Raw genomic sequence first — 17,677 nt, 5'->3', positions numbered from 1 at the left:
CCTTCCAACAGCAAAAACTGTCAACCCCACGGTGATTTTCCGTTTGGCATAATACTTCTCCAGGATAGCTCTGTTATAAGTGCCTTCCCACACAACTGGAGCATTCCAACGGGTCACTGTCACAACCCCTGGGCGGTTCCTGGTGATAAAGCACACAGCCGCATGAGTCAGGACACTCTGCTAAGGTGGGGCAGACTGTTCAATAAAAAATAATAATAAAAAAAAAGGGCCAGCTAGATCCACATGACTGTTCTTGAATCCTAACTGTAGCTTAACCCCAGTACTTGAATGGGAGATGGGTCATCATTTGGGGCAGCATCTGACATCCTGGGAGGCTTTCCAGAGTCTTACTTTGCATTATCATGCATTCTTCTTTTCCTTCTTTTATCTCCTTTCTCCTGCTTTCTTTGTTCTCCTACTTCAAAATCCTTTTCCCTTTCTTCTCAGCCCATAAACTACCAATGGCATCTTTGGGTTGTTATTTATTCCTGTAGGAGTCATCTGAGCCTAAGAAGACCCTAATCCTTGATGCAGGGGGATGAGAGAATGACACAAGAGCTGAGGGAGAAAAAAATCTGTTTCAGTTTGCTTTTGGCCAGAAAGAGATTTCTGGGTAGGAACCTGTTTATTGGCCAAAAAGGTCCTCAGACTAAGGGGATTCTGGTGTTACCATTCATTTTACAAAGAAGGACACAGAAACACTCAGAAAGAAAGGGACTTGACAGAGAGTCAGCAAACCAAGATTGGAACACAGGGCTCTGGCAAAGACCCCCTCCTTAGACCACATTGCCTTTTTACTAGGAACACAAAGGGAGTAAGAAGCAGGTATGTTTTCTTCACTCAGAAAGCTTGAAAGGGACTTGGCAAAGCCAACACAAAGACAGGAAGCCACCCAAGAGCAATGACAAGGCATGAGACTGTAACAGGTAAATGGAGAAAGGACAGAGCAGCAGCAGGGCCTGGCAGGGATAGAGCTCCAGGCCAGAGGGGATGGTAGGGACTCAACTTGCACCCTAATTTGACTTTCAGGCCCTTGTTTAATCTCCATGTCCACCCTATGAAGTATTATCATCATTCATTTTACAAATAAAGTGAGGCCAGGAAAGAAGAAAGGGACTGAGCTGCTGGATGTTTCATTCCTATGAAGAATGAAGAATGAAGAATGAAGCTCCGTGCTGAGAAGAACGAGGCAGTGCTACCTCTTGAGAACCTGGGAGGTCAACCTGCACCACACTCCTCAGCTGCAGCCACTCAGGTCACATCTTCTAGAAAGATCAAGTAACAAAAAAACCAGTGTCCAGTTTGGTTACTTAGATGAGAAGGGGTCCTTTGAGCAGGAAGAAAAAAGTAGCAGTATTAAAAATTAATGTTGAATTAAAAATTAAAATGTTCTATTTCCCAGCAGTTAATTATTCAATTTCACAGACAATTCCAACATGTCACGAACCTTGCCTGGAAATGCAGGCTGTGGGGAGGAGGGGAAGGAGGAGGAGAGAATGAGGTTGAGATTTACTTCCTGGATGAACCTAGGCATCAGGAATCTTAGTCATCAAAACTCAAAAAAAGAAGTGACCGAGGGCAATCCACACATGTGCAAACGCTCATCTTAGACAATGTCAACTGCCAGAGATATTCGAGATCACCAGGATGGGGCTCTGAAAGGAGGAAAAAGTGCCAGGAAAGACTGTTGAAAGGCCTTCCCAACAGGGCACTCAACTGTGTGACCGCAGGGTACCAGTTCCAACAGTACAGGCCGAAGCTTCCTGAAAAATAATGGGGCTTCTGTAACCAAAGCACACATGCCCCTAGGTTATTGGTCACTTTTTAATTTTATGACTTTATTCATGGGTACATTGTGGTACCCAAGAGCTGGCTAGAGGAAGTATTAAAATTCTATGAATCACTCAGTAGGTTTAAACAAAAGCTGTGGAATGCACATCACTCATTAAGCTGCAGCATGCTAGACAGTGATTCAGCAAAAAGCATGAACAGGGATGATGGCAGGGGAGTGGAGAAAGGAAGGATGTGGGAAGGATTTGGGAGCAAGAATTGACAGAACGTGCTAATGGATCAGACTGTAGGCAGACAAAATAAAAGGTCTCCCAGACTCTGGCTTGAGCACTTTGCTGAAATGAGAAATGAGAAGACAAGGGAGGGGTGGAATTGATAAATCCATTTGGGTCATATGAGATGTGCAGAGGTGTCAAGCAGGCAAGTAGATTCAAGTAAGGGCTCAGAGGAAATATCTGGGGTAAAGATAAAAACGTGGGCGTCATCTCTAATCAGTGGCATCTCATGCCACAGGAATGGATGGGAACATACTGGAAAATGGTGCATAAAGTAGAGAGAAAAGGACATTATACGTGGCCCCCAGAAAATCTCCTGTCTGATAGCTGGGAAGAAGGAGGTGTCTCTACCAAGGAGAATGGAGAGGAAGAGAATGAGGATATAGGGTCATGGAAGCTAAAAGCTGTGGATATGGAAATAAATATGTGTATACTTTGCTGTCATGGTAGTTTATAGAAAAAGACACATGGTATCAAATATGGTATAAAATATGTTTGTTTGCTCATTCATTCATTGATTTATGTAAGAAATAGACTGTAGTACCCTGACAAGACTTTAATTTCATGCAGGCTCAAACCAGTATATATTTTTTTAACCTTTTTATGTTTTGGCAGTACTGGGGTTTGAACCTAGGGCCTTGTGCTCACTAGGCAGGTATTCTACCACTTGAACCATACTCCCAGCCCTTTTTGCCTTAATTGTTTTTCAAATAGAGTCTCATGTTTTTTTGCACAGGCTGGCCTAAACTGCATTTCTTCCCGCACAGCTGGGATGACCTACATGTGCCACCATACCCAACTTTCTATTGGTTGAGACTGGGTCTCACTAACTGTTTGCCCAGGCTGGCCTTGAACCATGATTCTCTGGATTTCTGCCTCCCAAGTAGCTAGGATTACAGGCCACCACACCTAGCTCAAGCCAATATTTTTAAAATATCTGCTTGCCATTCATTTGGAGGTAAAACTGAGCCATGTATGAAGGAGGATGGAGAGAGTGACTGCAGGTGACCACAGTCTCTCTCCTCTCTGCCCCTTATAATTCAGCTCTTGTCCCTTCTAGCAAAGCACAAGTGCCACAATAAAACTTGTTTCACCCTGCTAAGAAGGGTGCTCAGTGACCATGTCTGGCTCAGTTAATCTGTCTGTCCCTTGGGGCCCTCTGTTCAGTATCTCATAGACAACTAACCTGCTGCCTAGCTCATCAAAGAAGACATGGGAGCCCCAAATTCCCATCCTTCCATACTGGCACGTATCTCCTATCCCAAGAAAATAAGTGAACTTGCAAGAACACATTCAATGTTTCTAGAGCCATATTGGGCAAGACACTATTCCCTCTTAACCTTCCTCCTATCTCTACAGCTGTTCCTTCTCCTTTTGAGACTTCTCTTCCTTCACCAGCATCTTAAATGGTTCTATTCCTCTCCTGAGTGGCCTCATCCAGGACCACAGGCCCCCTTACCACTTCATCCTCCATCTCTAGCTCATACCTCTGTCAAGATTATGGAAACCCAGGACTTTCCATCCAGATGTTTCATGAAGCACCCAAATCAACATACAACCCTTATGGAGCCCATCACCTCCCTCAGCTCGTAGGCCTACATCTCTTTCTCAGGTCTCTTTCTTGGTCATTGATACCACCACCGACCAGTCTCTCAGGCCTCACAGTTACCCTGAACAGCTGTGACTTCCCCAATCCCCAAACCATGTCCTTCCAGTCAAGTTGACCATGCCTCCTAAACAATCTTGGCAAATACTAGTTTCATACCTACTGCTCCTATAAAACCATAAACAACTTATCCCCTTCCTTACTTTCTTCCTTCCTTTTCTTCTTTCCTCCCGCCCTTCCTTCTTTCTTTCATGCTGGGGACTGAACACATGCTAAGCACATGCTTTACCACTGAACCATACCTCCACCCCCAAGACCGTGAATTTCTTGAATAAAAGCATATTGTGCCTACCACAGTATTTTTTTTTTACCATTCCTCATAATGAGAAATACACTTTACATTATACCAAATACATGTACATACACATATACATAGAAACACAATTCCATTCAACAATAGCTATTCTTACTTTGTGCAATGTCCTTTGATACTCTTTTTTTTTTTTTCAGTACTGGGGCTTGAACTCAGGGCCTATGCTTGCTAGGCAGACAGTCTACCACTTGAGCCACACCCCAACCCTTTTCACTTCAGGTATTTTTCCAAGTATAGTCTTGCATTTTTTTGTATGACAGCTGGACTGTGACCCTCCTATCTATCCCTCTGGTGTAGCTGGGATAACAGACATGCACAATCATGCCCAGTTTATTGATTGAAATAGGGTCTTGCTAACTTTTTGCCTGGGCTGGCCTTGAACTGTGGTCCTCCTGGTCTCTGCCTCAGTAACGAAGATTACAGGCATGAACCAGAGTACCTGACCACCAAAGGTTCATATTAACTGTACTTTTCTCCCTGCATTTTTTCCCTGGTACTGGGGGTTGCCAGACAAGGCCAACACCCCAAGTCCTGATATTTTATTGTATTTCAATTTTTAAAAAAGTCAGTCTGGGCCCAATAAACTAGTTTTTGAACACATGAATGGTTAGTTACCAGCAGTTTGGAAAACACCAGCAAGTAACTTTTGATAAACTTTTGTTGTATGCTTGCTTAATGAATGAAATCTTTTATCATCATTCCTATTTCATGGATTAGTTAACTGAATCTGAGAGAAAATTTTCTTGTCCCAGCTCCAGATCCCATGGCATTCTGCAACACCCTGTAGCCTGTAAGGCCCCTTCCAGCCCTGATATTATGCGAATCATCTGCTAAGCTCACGGGCAGACAGGCCACTGGCCAGTTACTGTTAGAAGTATTGTATTGCTTGGCCTACTTGGCTCAAAGTAACCAGATCTCAGTTTCTTGTCCAAAGTCCATTGCTAAAGGTTTAACATATGCTAACACTCTCTCCCTGAGTCAGGAACTGCCCCCACCTCTGCAAGCTACAGATTCACTGCACATCAAGCAAGACTTCTTTTCTTACTTTGGATTAAACCAGTCCTGTAGTGAAAGCTCTTTGATGTTGTTGACCTTTGTTTGTTCCTTTTCTCTTCCTTTTTCTATGTCCTCTTCTTCCTCTTCTTGATAACTGTGGGTCCTAAGCACAAAGGGAAAACAAGCCGGGTCAGGAGGGTGACCAGTAGTGGCAGGACCAGGAGGAACAGCTCATGACACACTTGCCCACGCCGAGACTATGTCACCTAGTGTGCTGGCTGGAGAACTCAGGAGTCTAAGCACTTATTTGTAAGGATACATGTTGGATGAAAAGGTACAGCACTCACCTTTCTTATGACCCATCAGGTCAGAGGTTAACGACTTAATGACCCGTAACCCTGTTATTTCAGGGCTGTGGGAGACTTGCTAAAATAGCCTTCCTAACATTTCCATTTATGATTGTCTTTCCTGAGATTTGAACTTCAGCCCAAACCTCATCCTTAACTGGAAAGAGAGAAAAAAAAAAAACCCAAAACATAAAAATACCTTAAGTATCCTACATCTACCCACAGAGAGATTCCTTGCATGATTTCAGTAAACAAGAAAGATGAGGGACTGAGGTCACAAGTATAAAACCATTTTAACTGGGTTCTCTGCAGGTGTTGGGTGGTTTGACAGACACATTCCACATTCCCAGTTGCCTTACCCATTGTCAAACCAGTTTGGAAACCACCAGCCCTTCTGACTGCTGCTGTCACCAACTTCTGGGTTTCTAAGAAATGAAAGAGAACATAAACATTTTTAGAAAAGGAGACAGTCTCCAAACTGGAAGGGGGTTCCAAACATTTTTAATGGCAGAGATCACTACTAAAAATCTAACTTTAGCTGCCAATTCATAAAACAAACAGAAGTGAAACCCTGTTTCCCCGAGTGGAGAGGACAAACCTGAAGGTCCCTCAGCCTTCCCTTCCCTGGACAGCCCCCAGTACTTCGTTTATCCAGGGAGCCCCAGCAGTATGAGGAAGGGAAAGTGGGGAGTATGAATGGGCAGCATTAATACCTAAACCTAAGCCTTGGATTTGCTACTTGCTAGCTGTGTGACTGACAGGACATTTTCCCTCTCTAAATTTCTCCTCTCTCCTATGAAAAGTATAGTTAATAACAGTGAACTTACCATGAGGGTAACTTTGAAGACTGAATGAGATAACATACATAAAACAGCTTGATAAATTGAAAATTATTGTAACAAATTGTCACCTTAGTGAAAAACCAATGCATATTTCCAAGAGTTATCTCTTTAATAAAAGTAGGAGAACTCAGGCTGCTCCAAAGATCAGCCTAAGAAAAATTCCAGTTACCCCAAGTTCAGGACTAACAACCTCAGGAAATCTGAGGATTGCTGAACATGAAATTTAGGAAACCGTAGTTAGAAGCTACCTTAGCCACCCACATGAGAAAGTGTCCACTCTTTCATTGTGAAAGTCTTTTCAATGTGGGGGCAATCTGGAGGAGAAAGAAGGAAAAGTCAACAGATACGGTACTCTTCAGATGGACAGATAAGGTGTCAAACTAATTCTGGACAGGCCTAATAGTAAGAAACTTTTTTTCTTTTTTTGAGGCAGGGTCTTGCTATGTTGCCCAGGCTGATCTCAAACTCGTAAGCTCAAGCAGTGCTCCCTCTATAGCCTCTAGCTGAGACTATAGGCATAGTGATGGTACCACCATGTCTGGATAAGAAACCTTTTAAAAGTTTATCTACTTCCAGGAAGTGTTTGAAATGACTTATGATACAAAGCTACATTTATGATAAACAGGGGAACAACATAAGAATAAAAACCACAAAAGGAAACAAATATTGATTTGGTTATCCAGGTTATGTATTTTCACATGATCTTGGTCATCCTAAATAAAAGTTCCACCTTTATTTTTATTTTACAGCTAAGTACTGGCTGAGTAGGTTTGAACAAGTTGCCAAGGTCCTATGCTATGTAAGAATAAAGGCCAGGATATAAAACTAGCGGATAAATTATATCAGAAATGACAACTGGGGCAAATAAAAACAGTTAGGAACAATACTTTGCACTGAGCTTCCTGGGAACTAAGCCAAAGACATGAAAACAAAGACTGACATAGTTCTCATTTTCTTTAAAAAATAAATTGTTTTAAACAATGATATATGATAGTCCATAAGGAGACTGACTTTTTTTCCTGATTCTTTTTCTCAGAGCAATTTTTTTGTGACTCTTTAGGCAATATATACAGGGCAGAATAATGGACAATATCTTCCCAGATTCTTTTTATCAGCTAGACAGGAATGTTTCCCAAATGTGGAGTACTACATAAAGAGACCTTTGGTAGGACGGAGGACCAAATGTGAGTCATGGTTTTACAAAGATGAGTCTGGGGAGCTGGAGGAATACAGCCCAGATCCCCAGATCCCTGGGAACAAACACACACTGTCCTCACACACACACTGGCCTGAGTACCACCGCTGGCTGGCATATGAAAAATCATCTGTAAGGGTGGAAGAGCAGATGTGAGAGACAACCAAGATGAATTCAGAGCACTTACTTTGACTGATATATCCACAAGAAAGAGCCTTCTGAGCTAAAAGCAAACAAGAAATAAAAACAGATCATGTTACTTTTCATTCTGAGAAAGGCTATTCTGCAACCATTATCGCCGAGCCCTGGGTTGAGTGAGAACTTGAGTATTAGCTACTTCCAGGTTTCTGCCTTCCTTTTGAGACATACCAATGATAAAGGTGACTGGGAATTTCCAATCATGGTTGCTTCAGGCTTTCCAGAGGAAGGGAGTGTTTGGAGAGTCTCAAGTCATGGTTGTTTTTTTTTTTGAACAGTCAGCTGTGAGTTGACAGGTTCTCTCCTGCCACCTACTCAGGCGTGCCTGGTGATGGAGGAGGAAAACCCTATGGCCCAGGCATCCCTCACCAAGGATTTATCTTCCCCCAGAAAACAGCATCAACTGCAGAGCCTAATGCCACGTCCAGCTCAGCCTTCCTCTGAGCATTCCCCAAAGGCATTTCTTTGATTAAACAAAAGCAGTGAGACTGTCCTGAAGCTTGTATAGGACTGGGTCAGTGACTGACTCCTTTAGAGGATCACCTCTATTCGATCATTCTACAAATACTTGTTGGGCATGAGTTACACACCAACTGCTGGGATACACCGCTGGCCCGGACAGATACAGTCCTCATCCTTGTGGAATACATAATGTAGTATGGAAGGCAGACCCTATTCAGATAATAAGATAGATACATGACTTCATACTCCAAAAAATATGAGAGAAAAAACATGAGTGTATGCAAACATAAGCAATTATCAGGAGGACCCACAGGTTTCCTGGAGGAGAAGTGGATGTTTTAGCTGAGTTCTGAAGGATAAATAGGAGTTCACTAAGGTAAAGAGACAGAAGTATTCCAGACAGCAAACAATATGCAAAGGCCCTGAGGTAGGAAAGAAGGAGGAACCTGCAAGGAAATAAAGAGAAGCCAGAGGTCATGGTTTGCTGGGACCTGCTGGGGAATTTTCCCTTGAGTTTTAAGCAAGGGAGGGAGTCTCCTGTGTATCTGAAAAAGTCACTGGAGATCAGAATACAGGGAGCATAAGAGTAGATGTGGAGACCATCTAAGAGGTGACGGCAGTGGTCCAGGCAGCCATGGATTACAATAGCACTGACTGGAGAGACATTTTGGGGATAAAAGTCATAGCACTTGGTACCACACTGGATTATTCCATTGTTCTGTGCAGAGACACTGTCCCTAAGTTCTACGCCTTTCTTAGCTCATTTCTCCCTCCAGTGAGTAAAAAGACTATAATTCCTGAAACATGTAAAGGAGTAATAGTTGCTTTGGACTCTGCCAAGGCTCCTGAGGCCCTTATTCCTTCTCCCCGCTTCTCCCTCTGCTAGGGTTCATGTCTTCTCCTAGAAGAACACATCCCTTCCCACCATCTACAGTTTCTCCCCTGAGCCCAATACTCATGGACCAAGATCTAAAGTTCCTAGTTCCTAAATCAGTTTATTGATCCTGATGATATTCATAATAGCAAATACTCAGCCAGGCATTGCTCTAAGCAATTTACCTGTATCAGCTTAAGTCCTCTCATCAGGAAAGCAGTTTCTCTTCTGATCCTCAGTCTACCTACGTGGAAAGGGAAAGTGAGGCACAGGGGCGTTAAATGATTTTTCCCAAGGGAAGGACAGTGTCTCATGCTAGTGAGTAGTAGAATGTGCATTTGAACCTGGGAAATCTGACCGAATCCTGCAAAAGGTGTGTGTGCAGTGGGGGGGGATAGACAAAGATGAAGAGAAGGAAGAGGAGGACAAGGAGAAGAAGGAAAGATTCTTTGTTCAAGACTCTTTCTGGATCTCCTTGTCTGTGCAATGTGCTGTGAGGAATATGAATGAGCCAGGTTGAACTCTTCCCCTTAGGGGGGCTAGGATCTAGATGGGGCAATAAATAATTTATGATACAAAGTAGATGAAGGATGTCAAAGTAAAGCTGAGGACATAAATTTTCCTAAAATGTGACCTTGAACCTTAACATTTAACATCGGTAGTTCTGCAGTTTGAACTCAATACCTTGTGCTTGCTAGACAGGCACTTAAGCCACTCTGCCAGCTCCACATTTAACATTTTTGAAATTCAGTATCCTCATCTAGAAACCTGGAATAGTACCCACTTTGCAGGTCTAGTGTGAGAATAGGACGTATTGCATTGCATGGGTCCTGACAATGGTGGCTGCTAGCACCAGCACCAGCACCATCACACTACTTTCATTACAAATTTTTGTTTCCTCCAGCTCTAAAATTCTAAGATTTTTCTTCCAAACAGCCTTAAATCAAATGCTCTTTTTTATAACATTCTTCTAAGGTTCTTTACTGACAACGTTCTCTTTACTAATTGGTGGATGTGCTCAACATAGTTATTTTTAAATCCTTTTGAGCTCAGTGCTGCTTGCCCCTCTAAGGTCAATGTCCTCAGCCCACCTCAGGCTCTGGTGCCCAGATTGAGTAGTCCTTGATGTAGGACTACTCAAGTAAGAAATAAATTTCTGTTGTTAGAGCCACCCAATCTGTGGTACCTTATTGTGGTGGCTGGGCTGACTGAGACAATGATGATGATGATGGCAGCTAGCATTTTTCCAGTGCTTAGGAGAGGTCCCTGCCTTTACCCCATAAGCTTTGTACACCTTATTGAATCCTCTTAACAACCCTATGAGGCAGATACTGTCATTATCCCCACTTACTTATTTTATTTTATTTTTTAAGACAGGGTCTCACTATGTAGCCCAGGCTGTTTACATAGTGATACTCCCACTTCAGCGTTCTTAGTGCTAGGGTTACCTGCTTATATCACCACACATCACTCATTATCCTTATTTTTATAGGTAGGGGACCGGAAGAACAGTGGTTGGTTAACTTGCCTAAGGTCCTGTACAGAGGAGGTAAATGGCAGATCAGGACCAGTCAAGGACTGGCCCTTACTCTACAGCCAGGAGGCTTCCTTGGTCAAGTGCCTAAGGGAGCCCCAGGGTTCCCACGCCCTACTCTGACTCAGCTCTTCTTTGAACTAGTTTCCTCAATTTAAAGAACCTAGTTTCCAGACCTCTAAAACTTGGTCACTTTCTGGCTTGTCAAGTTTTTCTCAAAATTAGTTATTCAGAATGAAACAAGAGATGTGTGCCATATCTCCAGACTAACTGGTGCACCTAAACGTATAGGGTTTTTTGTAACCAAGACAGTCCTGATGGTTCATTAAACTTTAGGATTTAAGAATTAAAAAAGATATTCAACTGTAATCAGGGCCACTATTTTGAACTTGGGACTACTAAGACATTTCACTATGAAAATAGTAAGGGTGCCAGGACAGCTCTGCATAGTTCAACTATACAGCGGACTTCTTGAAGCTAAAGGCAGAGCTTTTCTGGGGTCTTTGCAGTCAAAGCCACCCTGCCTCTCTATAGCTCCCTTTGGAGACTTCTTTTGGTCAGAATCCTCTCCTGGTGGAATCCCCAAGGTATTGTCATTTCTTCTAAAAAGCACAGAGACAGCTGATATATTTGATAATTCGTAACATTTAACTCATTTTGTTTCCAGAATTGTGTGAGAGAGAAAAATTTTAGCTAGGCATAAATGAATTACCAGCAACTGTATATTTTTTCAGCAAAAGTCAACAACTTTTGAATTGCTCCTTCAAACTCTGCTAATGTCTTATGATTGCAAAATTCAGGGTGGATTTCTCATGGAATTCTCGTCTGAAATACCTTAAAGGTAATTTCCATATCTGATCATACAAATTACTTAAGATTACATTTTGGGCTTAATTTAACCTTACTTTCTCTGAATCTAGCCTACCATTACAAAAAAATCAAGATAATAGGAACGTGATAGGAAGGAAAATAATTAGTCAGAAATTACTAGGAAGATCTAGTGATTTCAAAGACATTCCAGGACTCAGGAATACAGGGAAGATGGAATCCCTTATTTTAGGTTTCAGTTAATCCTAAATTTAGTTCAAGGTGGTAACTTGGCTGATGCTGGAAAAATAGAGTCAAAGCAATTCTTCCATCAACATAATTTCATCCTGTTCCATAATTACCTGTTGATATATTCCCAAAACACAAAAACCACAGTTGAGACAACCAGCATCAACAGAATTACTTTTCCTTTGACATTCATTATTTTCTCCTGGGAAAAAAAGAAGAGACGGAAAATTAGATTAAATAAATGAAATCCATAGTGAGAAATGGCTTTCAAAAGTGCTTTACTCATATCCATGCTAAGAGGATAAATTTGTGAATATTTAACTACAGCTGAGGAGTGTGTTCTACCTTAAATTGCATAAGCCAGCCATGGCAAATAGGTCAACTCCGTTCATAGAGAAGGCTGCCTGTGTTGGGAAGGCTGCTAAGGCTCCAGTGGATCCCCATTGAGGTTCAGAGGGAAAGGATCCTGATTTGCCGTGGATATAGGAAAGTGGGGGAATAGCTGTAAGTGGTTCCCCAGAACTTGTTACCTTCCAATTCAGGTTACAGCCACTTTATGACATGTGACTTCAGGGAGCCACTTCATTCCCTAACTGTGCTGCCCTTGGGGTACTAACTCCATGTCCCCTGCCTGGGGAGAAAGTGACTCTGGTCCTTTATAATTTAGCCTCACCTACTTCCCAGCCCCACCCAGTTCACCCCCACCACACTCACAAGCAAACAATTGGCACGTAACCAGTACATAGTTATTTTTGGGTTACTGCATGAAATTGTGATTGAAAGGGAAGAGGAATGCTGGGTAGAGAGTAACAGGGCTGGGAAGTACTTCAATTTGGTGGTCAGGGAAGGCTTGCTGTGGAAGGGACATGAAAGTTGAGTTCCAAATGATGAAGATAAGTTTGAAAAGGATACAATTCACCATGAGAATATTCTGGGAACATCTATAACAGGCTGATAGGAGAAAAAGCTTCTCATGTTTAAAAAATGAAAACAGAAACACCCTCAAAAAAAGCTGAACAAGAAGCTGAATAAGTTCTCTGGCATCCCAGTGGTTAGAACAAGGGCCAGAGATGGTGGTGGGCAAAAAGATAGTAAGCAAGGCAGAAGAGTTTTGAAAGGTGCAGAAGGGTGGATGGGAAGCTGCCAGAGCCTTTGGAGATGGAGAATAACTGCATCCAACTTCACTGGAGGATCTGTCTGTGTGGGGTGTGCAGGGGAGATGGCAGGACCATAGTGGAAGCAGAAAGGCAAATCACACACTATTCTAACAGCCAAAAAGAGGGGGTAGCTATATTGTATCTTTAAATGTTATTGTCCATATATTATGAAGTTTTGACATTTTGTAAGACTTTTCTGATTGGAGAGATACTGCCTTTCCTGGGACTCAGTTCTTAGAGATAGCAGGGACCTAGTTGGGAATATGCCTTTGATACACGACTACCTAATCCAGAGCCGAACCTCCTCTGTCTGGTCTGTGAACCCTGGAAGACAATAGAACTTGACCTTAATTATCCCAAGACCCCTAGAAATTACCCATACATCTTAGAGCTTGCCAGAAGTATTCCAAGTAGCCAATTCTAAAATATCCACCCTGCCCTGCCTTACCTTTCCCATAGAAACCCCAATAAGGGCTCTGGCCTTATGCTTTTCCCTCACTCCTGTCTTCTGCTTCCTGACAACTCTGAGGTCTTTCCCACGTGGTCCTGCCTCCTGTAACCAAGTCCTGTAAGCATAATAAACTTTGCTTTTTCCTGAAGCTCTTCTGTGTCTTTTCTTTCATGACCACACTTAACTGACCATCACATAAAGAACACAGAACAGTGGCCTGTGCTAAAAATGAGGCAGACAGACAGGCAGCAGTAGATTCAATCTAAATATACTTTGGAGTCAGGCAGAGAAAGATGAGGCATGATATGACTCATAGGTAGAATCTAAAAAAGTTGATCTCACAGAAGTTGAGAGTGGAATGTGGTTATCAGAGCTGGGGAGAGAATGGGAGGGAGGATGGGAAAGGTGAGGCAATAGGTACCAGTTACAATTAAATAAGTTTGGAGATGTTATTGCACAGTTGGGTGACTACAAATAATAGTACCATAACAAATGCTGGAGGAGGTACACTTAACCTGATTTAAACAGTATACAATGTATATATTATATCAAAATGTTATATGGTACCCCATTAATATACACAATTTTTATGTTCTATTACCTATTGGTAAAAAACTAAATTAAATATATATGAAATAAATTACATAATATAAATAAATTTCATGTGTAAAAAATATATACAAACTTAGGAAAAAGAGTTGAAGGGATTTGGCTGGTAATTTAGCTATCAGGGATAAGGGAGAGGGGCAAAGCAGGATTCTGCCTGAGCATCTAGGAAGACAACTGCACCATTTCCTGCAATGATGGGACAGTTGGAGAAGGAAGTGGCATGGGGGATAAGAGTCATGAGTTCTCCCCTTGGATGTGTCCATTTTGAGGGCAGCATTCATACAGGGCTCTGTCTCCTATAGCGGGCAGTCTGTGAGCTTGCCAATTCACTCTTGAATTCCCCTGTGCCCTCCACACAGAGCATATGAGGACCTCAGTAAGTGTTTGGTCAGTGAATGAAATGAGATTGTCACTGAAATTTGTCCCTTCTGAGGACAGGTTGTTTTCCAACTTCTTTCAAAAAGAGTTCTTAGTTAATTCCAAGCTTGGGTCTTATCACCTCATCTTTCTCTCACATTACCTTTATTATTAAATCCATTTTTTAAAAAAACTGGAACAAATGATGTTTTCTATCATGATACTCTATTCCCTCTTGCTCAGAGAGTGGGCTGTTTAGAAATAGAAAAGCCAAAACTGAACTCAGTGTCATAAGTGTATGTAAACTCCTAAATGGAGATGACAAGTGGGCCAGTAGACATTCAGGTTTAGAGTTCAATAAAGATGTGAGCAGGGTGTAGTGGTACATGCTGTAATCCCACCGACTCAGGAAGCAGAAATAGTATGATCTTGGTCTGAGGCCTCCCCTGCCAAAAGCGCAAGACCCTATCTGTAAAAACAAACTAAAAGCAAAGGACTGGGAGCATGGCTAAGTGGTAGGGTGCTTGAGTTCAATCCCCAGTACCGCCAAAAAAAAAAAAAAAAAAGACATTCGGATTGATACCTCTTTGGAGGAGCTGCTCAGATAGGAAGCTACTCACTGCTGAAGAAACCTCCAACTTTCAATGTCATTATGGTGGGTGGCATTCCAGAGACCCTGAGAAGATGGGCCTGTTCGGCCACATGTAAACCTCAGTCTCAGGCTTCTTCCCCTGAGGTACCATGTGAGCTGGCATACATAGCCAGGGCCCATGGCAGAGTCAAAAAATGCAGAAGACTACATGCAACTCAGCCCCATGCTGACAAGAGCCAATTGAAGTATGAATCAATAGTACCAGAGTGGGTGCTGGAAGAGTCCTGGGTTTGGAGTATAAAGAGCTCCATTTGAGGTAGGATTTGAGTTCCAATTTTGACACAAGAAACCATACAGATTCTTAGGCCCTCATCCATGACACCAAAGAGCTCTGAAAACCAAACGCCTGTTTGTAATCCAATCTTCATTAAGGCCCCAACTAACATGAGGCCATTTGTAACCTTTAGCCCACTGAGAAGACTGTTCAAAAATTTCTGTGCATAAACACTGATGTACAATGCAGTGCTGCTGCACCAGGGGTGATACATAATACACGATTTGCAATTCTTGTCCAAAAAAGCCTGAATTCCAACAGATCCAGGCCCATGGTTTTAGATCAGGGATTGTGGACCTCTACTATACTGAGTTCAACTGATTTCTTCCTTTTTAAATAAAAATAGTGATGATTTATCCCAGCACCCAAGAGGCTGAGGTGGGTGGGAAGATGGCAAATTTGAGGCCAGCCTGGGCTACATATACAGCAAGACCTGTCTCAAAACACAAACAAGTAAGCAAACAAAAAATAGTGATAATTTCAAGAGATAGCATCCATAAAATACTTAGCATCATGCCTTGGCATAGGATAAATGCTTTTTTTTATGCCAGTTTTTATTACTGATGTTCATAAAATGGACTGTTGGGAGGATCCAATGAGACAACATAGTCCCTGGTACTTAGCAAAGTGCTCAAAACCTACTTGAAGGAAAAAGAGCGACAGTTCAGGAATAAGAACATGTTACACAATGAAGTGCAAATAGATGCAAATGAGGAGACTCTAAAGATTTACCCATCTGTTCTGAGCCTCAGCCTGATTAAGAACTGCTGGAAAGTGGGATTAACTGATTTTCTCTGATCAAGCCCCAGGCTCTGCCACAACACACTGTGCATATTGAGAGGCCAAAGGAAACCTGGCTGAGGGGCTCAACTCCACCTGCTGAGGATCAACTGCAAATTGCCTCCCAGTTAGAAGCATTAAACAGGGCAAAGCAAAAACACTCACCAGAGAACATTGACGCTCCCATCAGGGACTGTCCAAATCAGGTCTACCTCATCTAGTCTCCACCCTAAATATGCAAGTGTTTATGATTTTTCTCAATTTTAGGAATTAGCATCAGAGGCAACTCCAGAAGCCCATGTGTTTCTGGACTTTATAGATGGCTTGAATCTGTTTACTCTTCCTGTGGCCATTTGTCACTCTGGTGTGAGTCTTACAAATGAAAGATGTCTGAACCAATTTTGCATCCTCTAGCGAAGCACTAGAAGGGCTTCCTGGACTCTAGAACCCAAGTCTCCAGGGAAGGCTTGGCAGGGTGGCCAATGGATCTTGAAACACCCTGTTTCAAGTGGAGGAGTGGAACTTTATATCCCCTAGCCCCATCCCTAGGTGACCTCAGCCAGCCCCAGTTGCACAGCCTGTGATGGTGCAGAGCCCTCCTGTCATCTCTGAGAGCCTGACTTAACACTCCTGTCATTTATTTTTAATGTCATCCTATAGCTCCATTTGAGCTGCTTCCCGTGTCACTCCTAGACTTGGGACATGTGCAGACTGTGAAGGCATTTCACAAGGCAGAGTCACACTGCAAAGCCTTCACTTTCTTCGTTCCCTTTCCTCCTTCTTCCTTTTCCCCAGCTATTTCCCCAGAGGAACAGACAGATTTTCCTATGTGGCCCATAAATTAATTCTTCTTTACACAGAATGATGCTCACTGGCTCAGAGAATCTCACAGATCCACCCCAAACTGGCAAAATGAAAGTATTCCTTCCAAACAGAATTCCTCTCTAGAAGGAACACTATGGACCTTGTTTTCTCCATCTCACATCAGGGAAAAGGTGAACCTCTCAGTTCTGGAAAAGTCATTATCTCAGAGAACTTGGGCAAAGTAGTGGCTGAGGAAATAGAACTTCCCTGGCAGCCTAAAGAGGCCTCCCTGCCTGCGAACCCTCCACTGGACCTGGGAATCCATCCCCTCCTCCCCAGGTATCTGCTGCTGCTCTGCTTGAGCCTCATTCATGTTGGGATACTGTGATGGGTCCAGACTGACATAAGCCCTGGTACCCAGTAGGGTGGCATCCAGTGTGTTTGTGGAGTGAAGAAATGAGTAAAGAGAATCCCAAGACACTTTAGTCCTGCTCCACCATGGATCTGGTGCTTCTGTGCACCAGATGGTTCTTAGAGCCAGAGACACACCGTCCATTCCAGACAGGGCAAAGAGACTCGACAGGATACATAATGTCAGATAGTGACAAGTATTGCAAAGGAAAACAAAGCAGTAAGATAATAAATTGGCTGTTTATGACCTTGGACAAGACTCCTTTTTTTTTTTTCTTGCAGTGCTGGGGATGGAACCTAGGGGATCCCACATGCAGGCTAGCACTCTACCACTGAGCTACATCCCCAGCCTAAGACTCCATTCTTCGGTCCCCCACATTCTTAATTATAAACAAAAGTTAGATCAAGCATTCCTGGTAAAAATTAGGCTAGGGTGAAGACTCTCACATCAGGTGTTGATGTATGTTGATGTAAGAGTTACTTTAACCTTCACAGCCTCTGACTGATATACAACACAGAGATGCAAACACCTCTTATGGAGTTCTGGAAAGAACAGGAGTACACCATGTCTATGAAGCACATTATACCCAGCAGTTAGTAAATGCTTCACAAATGGCAGCGGCAATAGTGATG

The 17,677-nt window shown here is 42.7% G+C and overlaps 1 protein-coding gene across 11 annotated transcripts in view; it reads right to left on the bottom strand.

Moving 5' to 3' along the window:
* The window catches only part of Ggta1 (glycoprotein alpha-galactosyltransferase 1 (inactive)), a 68,749-nt gene that overhangs the window by 6,584 nt on the left and 44,488 nt on the right, over nucleotides 1-17,677 (bottom strand). For all 11 annotated transcript variants that reach the window (XM_020173106.2, XM_074051104.1, XM_074051102.1 and 8 more), the window contains 5 exons: nucleotides 11,663-11,751; nucleotides 7,613-7,648; nucleotides 5,748-5,813; nucleotides 5,091-5,204; nucleotides 2-139 (listed from right to left, as the gene is read on the bottom strand). In XM_020173106.2, coding sequence (XP_020028695.1) covers nucleotides 2-139; nucleotides 5,091-5,204; nucleotides 5,748-5,813; nucleotides 7,613-7,648; nucleotides 11,663-11,742 — 434 coding nt within the window. In that variant the 5' untranslated portion in view covers nucleotides 11,743-11,751. The remainder of the gene's footprint in view (nucleotide 1; nucleotides 140-5,090; nucleotides 5,205-5,747; nucleotides 5,814-7,612; nucleotides 7,649-11,662; nucleotides 11,752-17,677) is intronic.

This window comes from Castor canadensis, chromosome 13, assembly GCF_047511655.1.
Source record: "Castor canadensis chromosome 13, mCasCan1.hap1v2, whole genome shotgun sequence".
Lineage (NCBI taxonomy): Eukaryota > Metazoa > Chordata > Mammalia > Rodentia > Castoridae > Castor > Castor canadensis.
The sequence above is the reverse complement of the archived record's forward strand: the minus strand, read 5'-3'. Positions and strand labels throughout refer to the sequence as shown.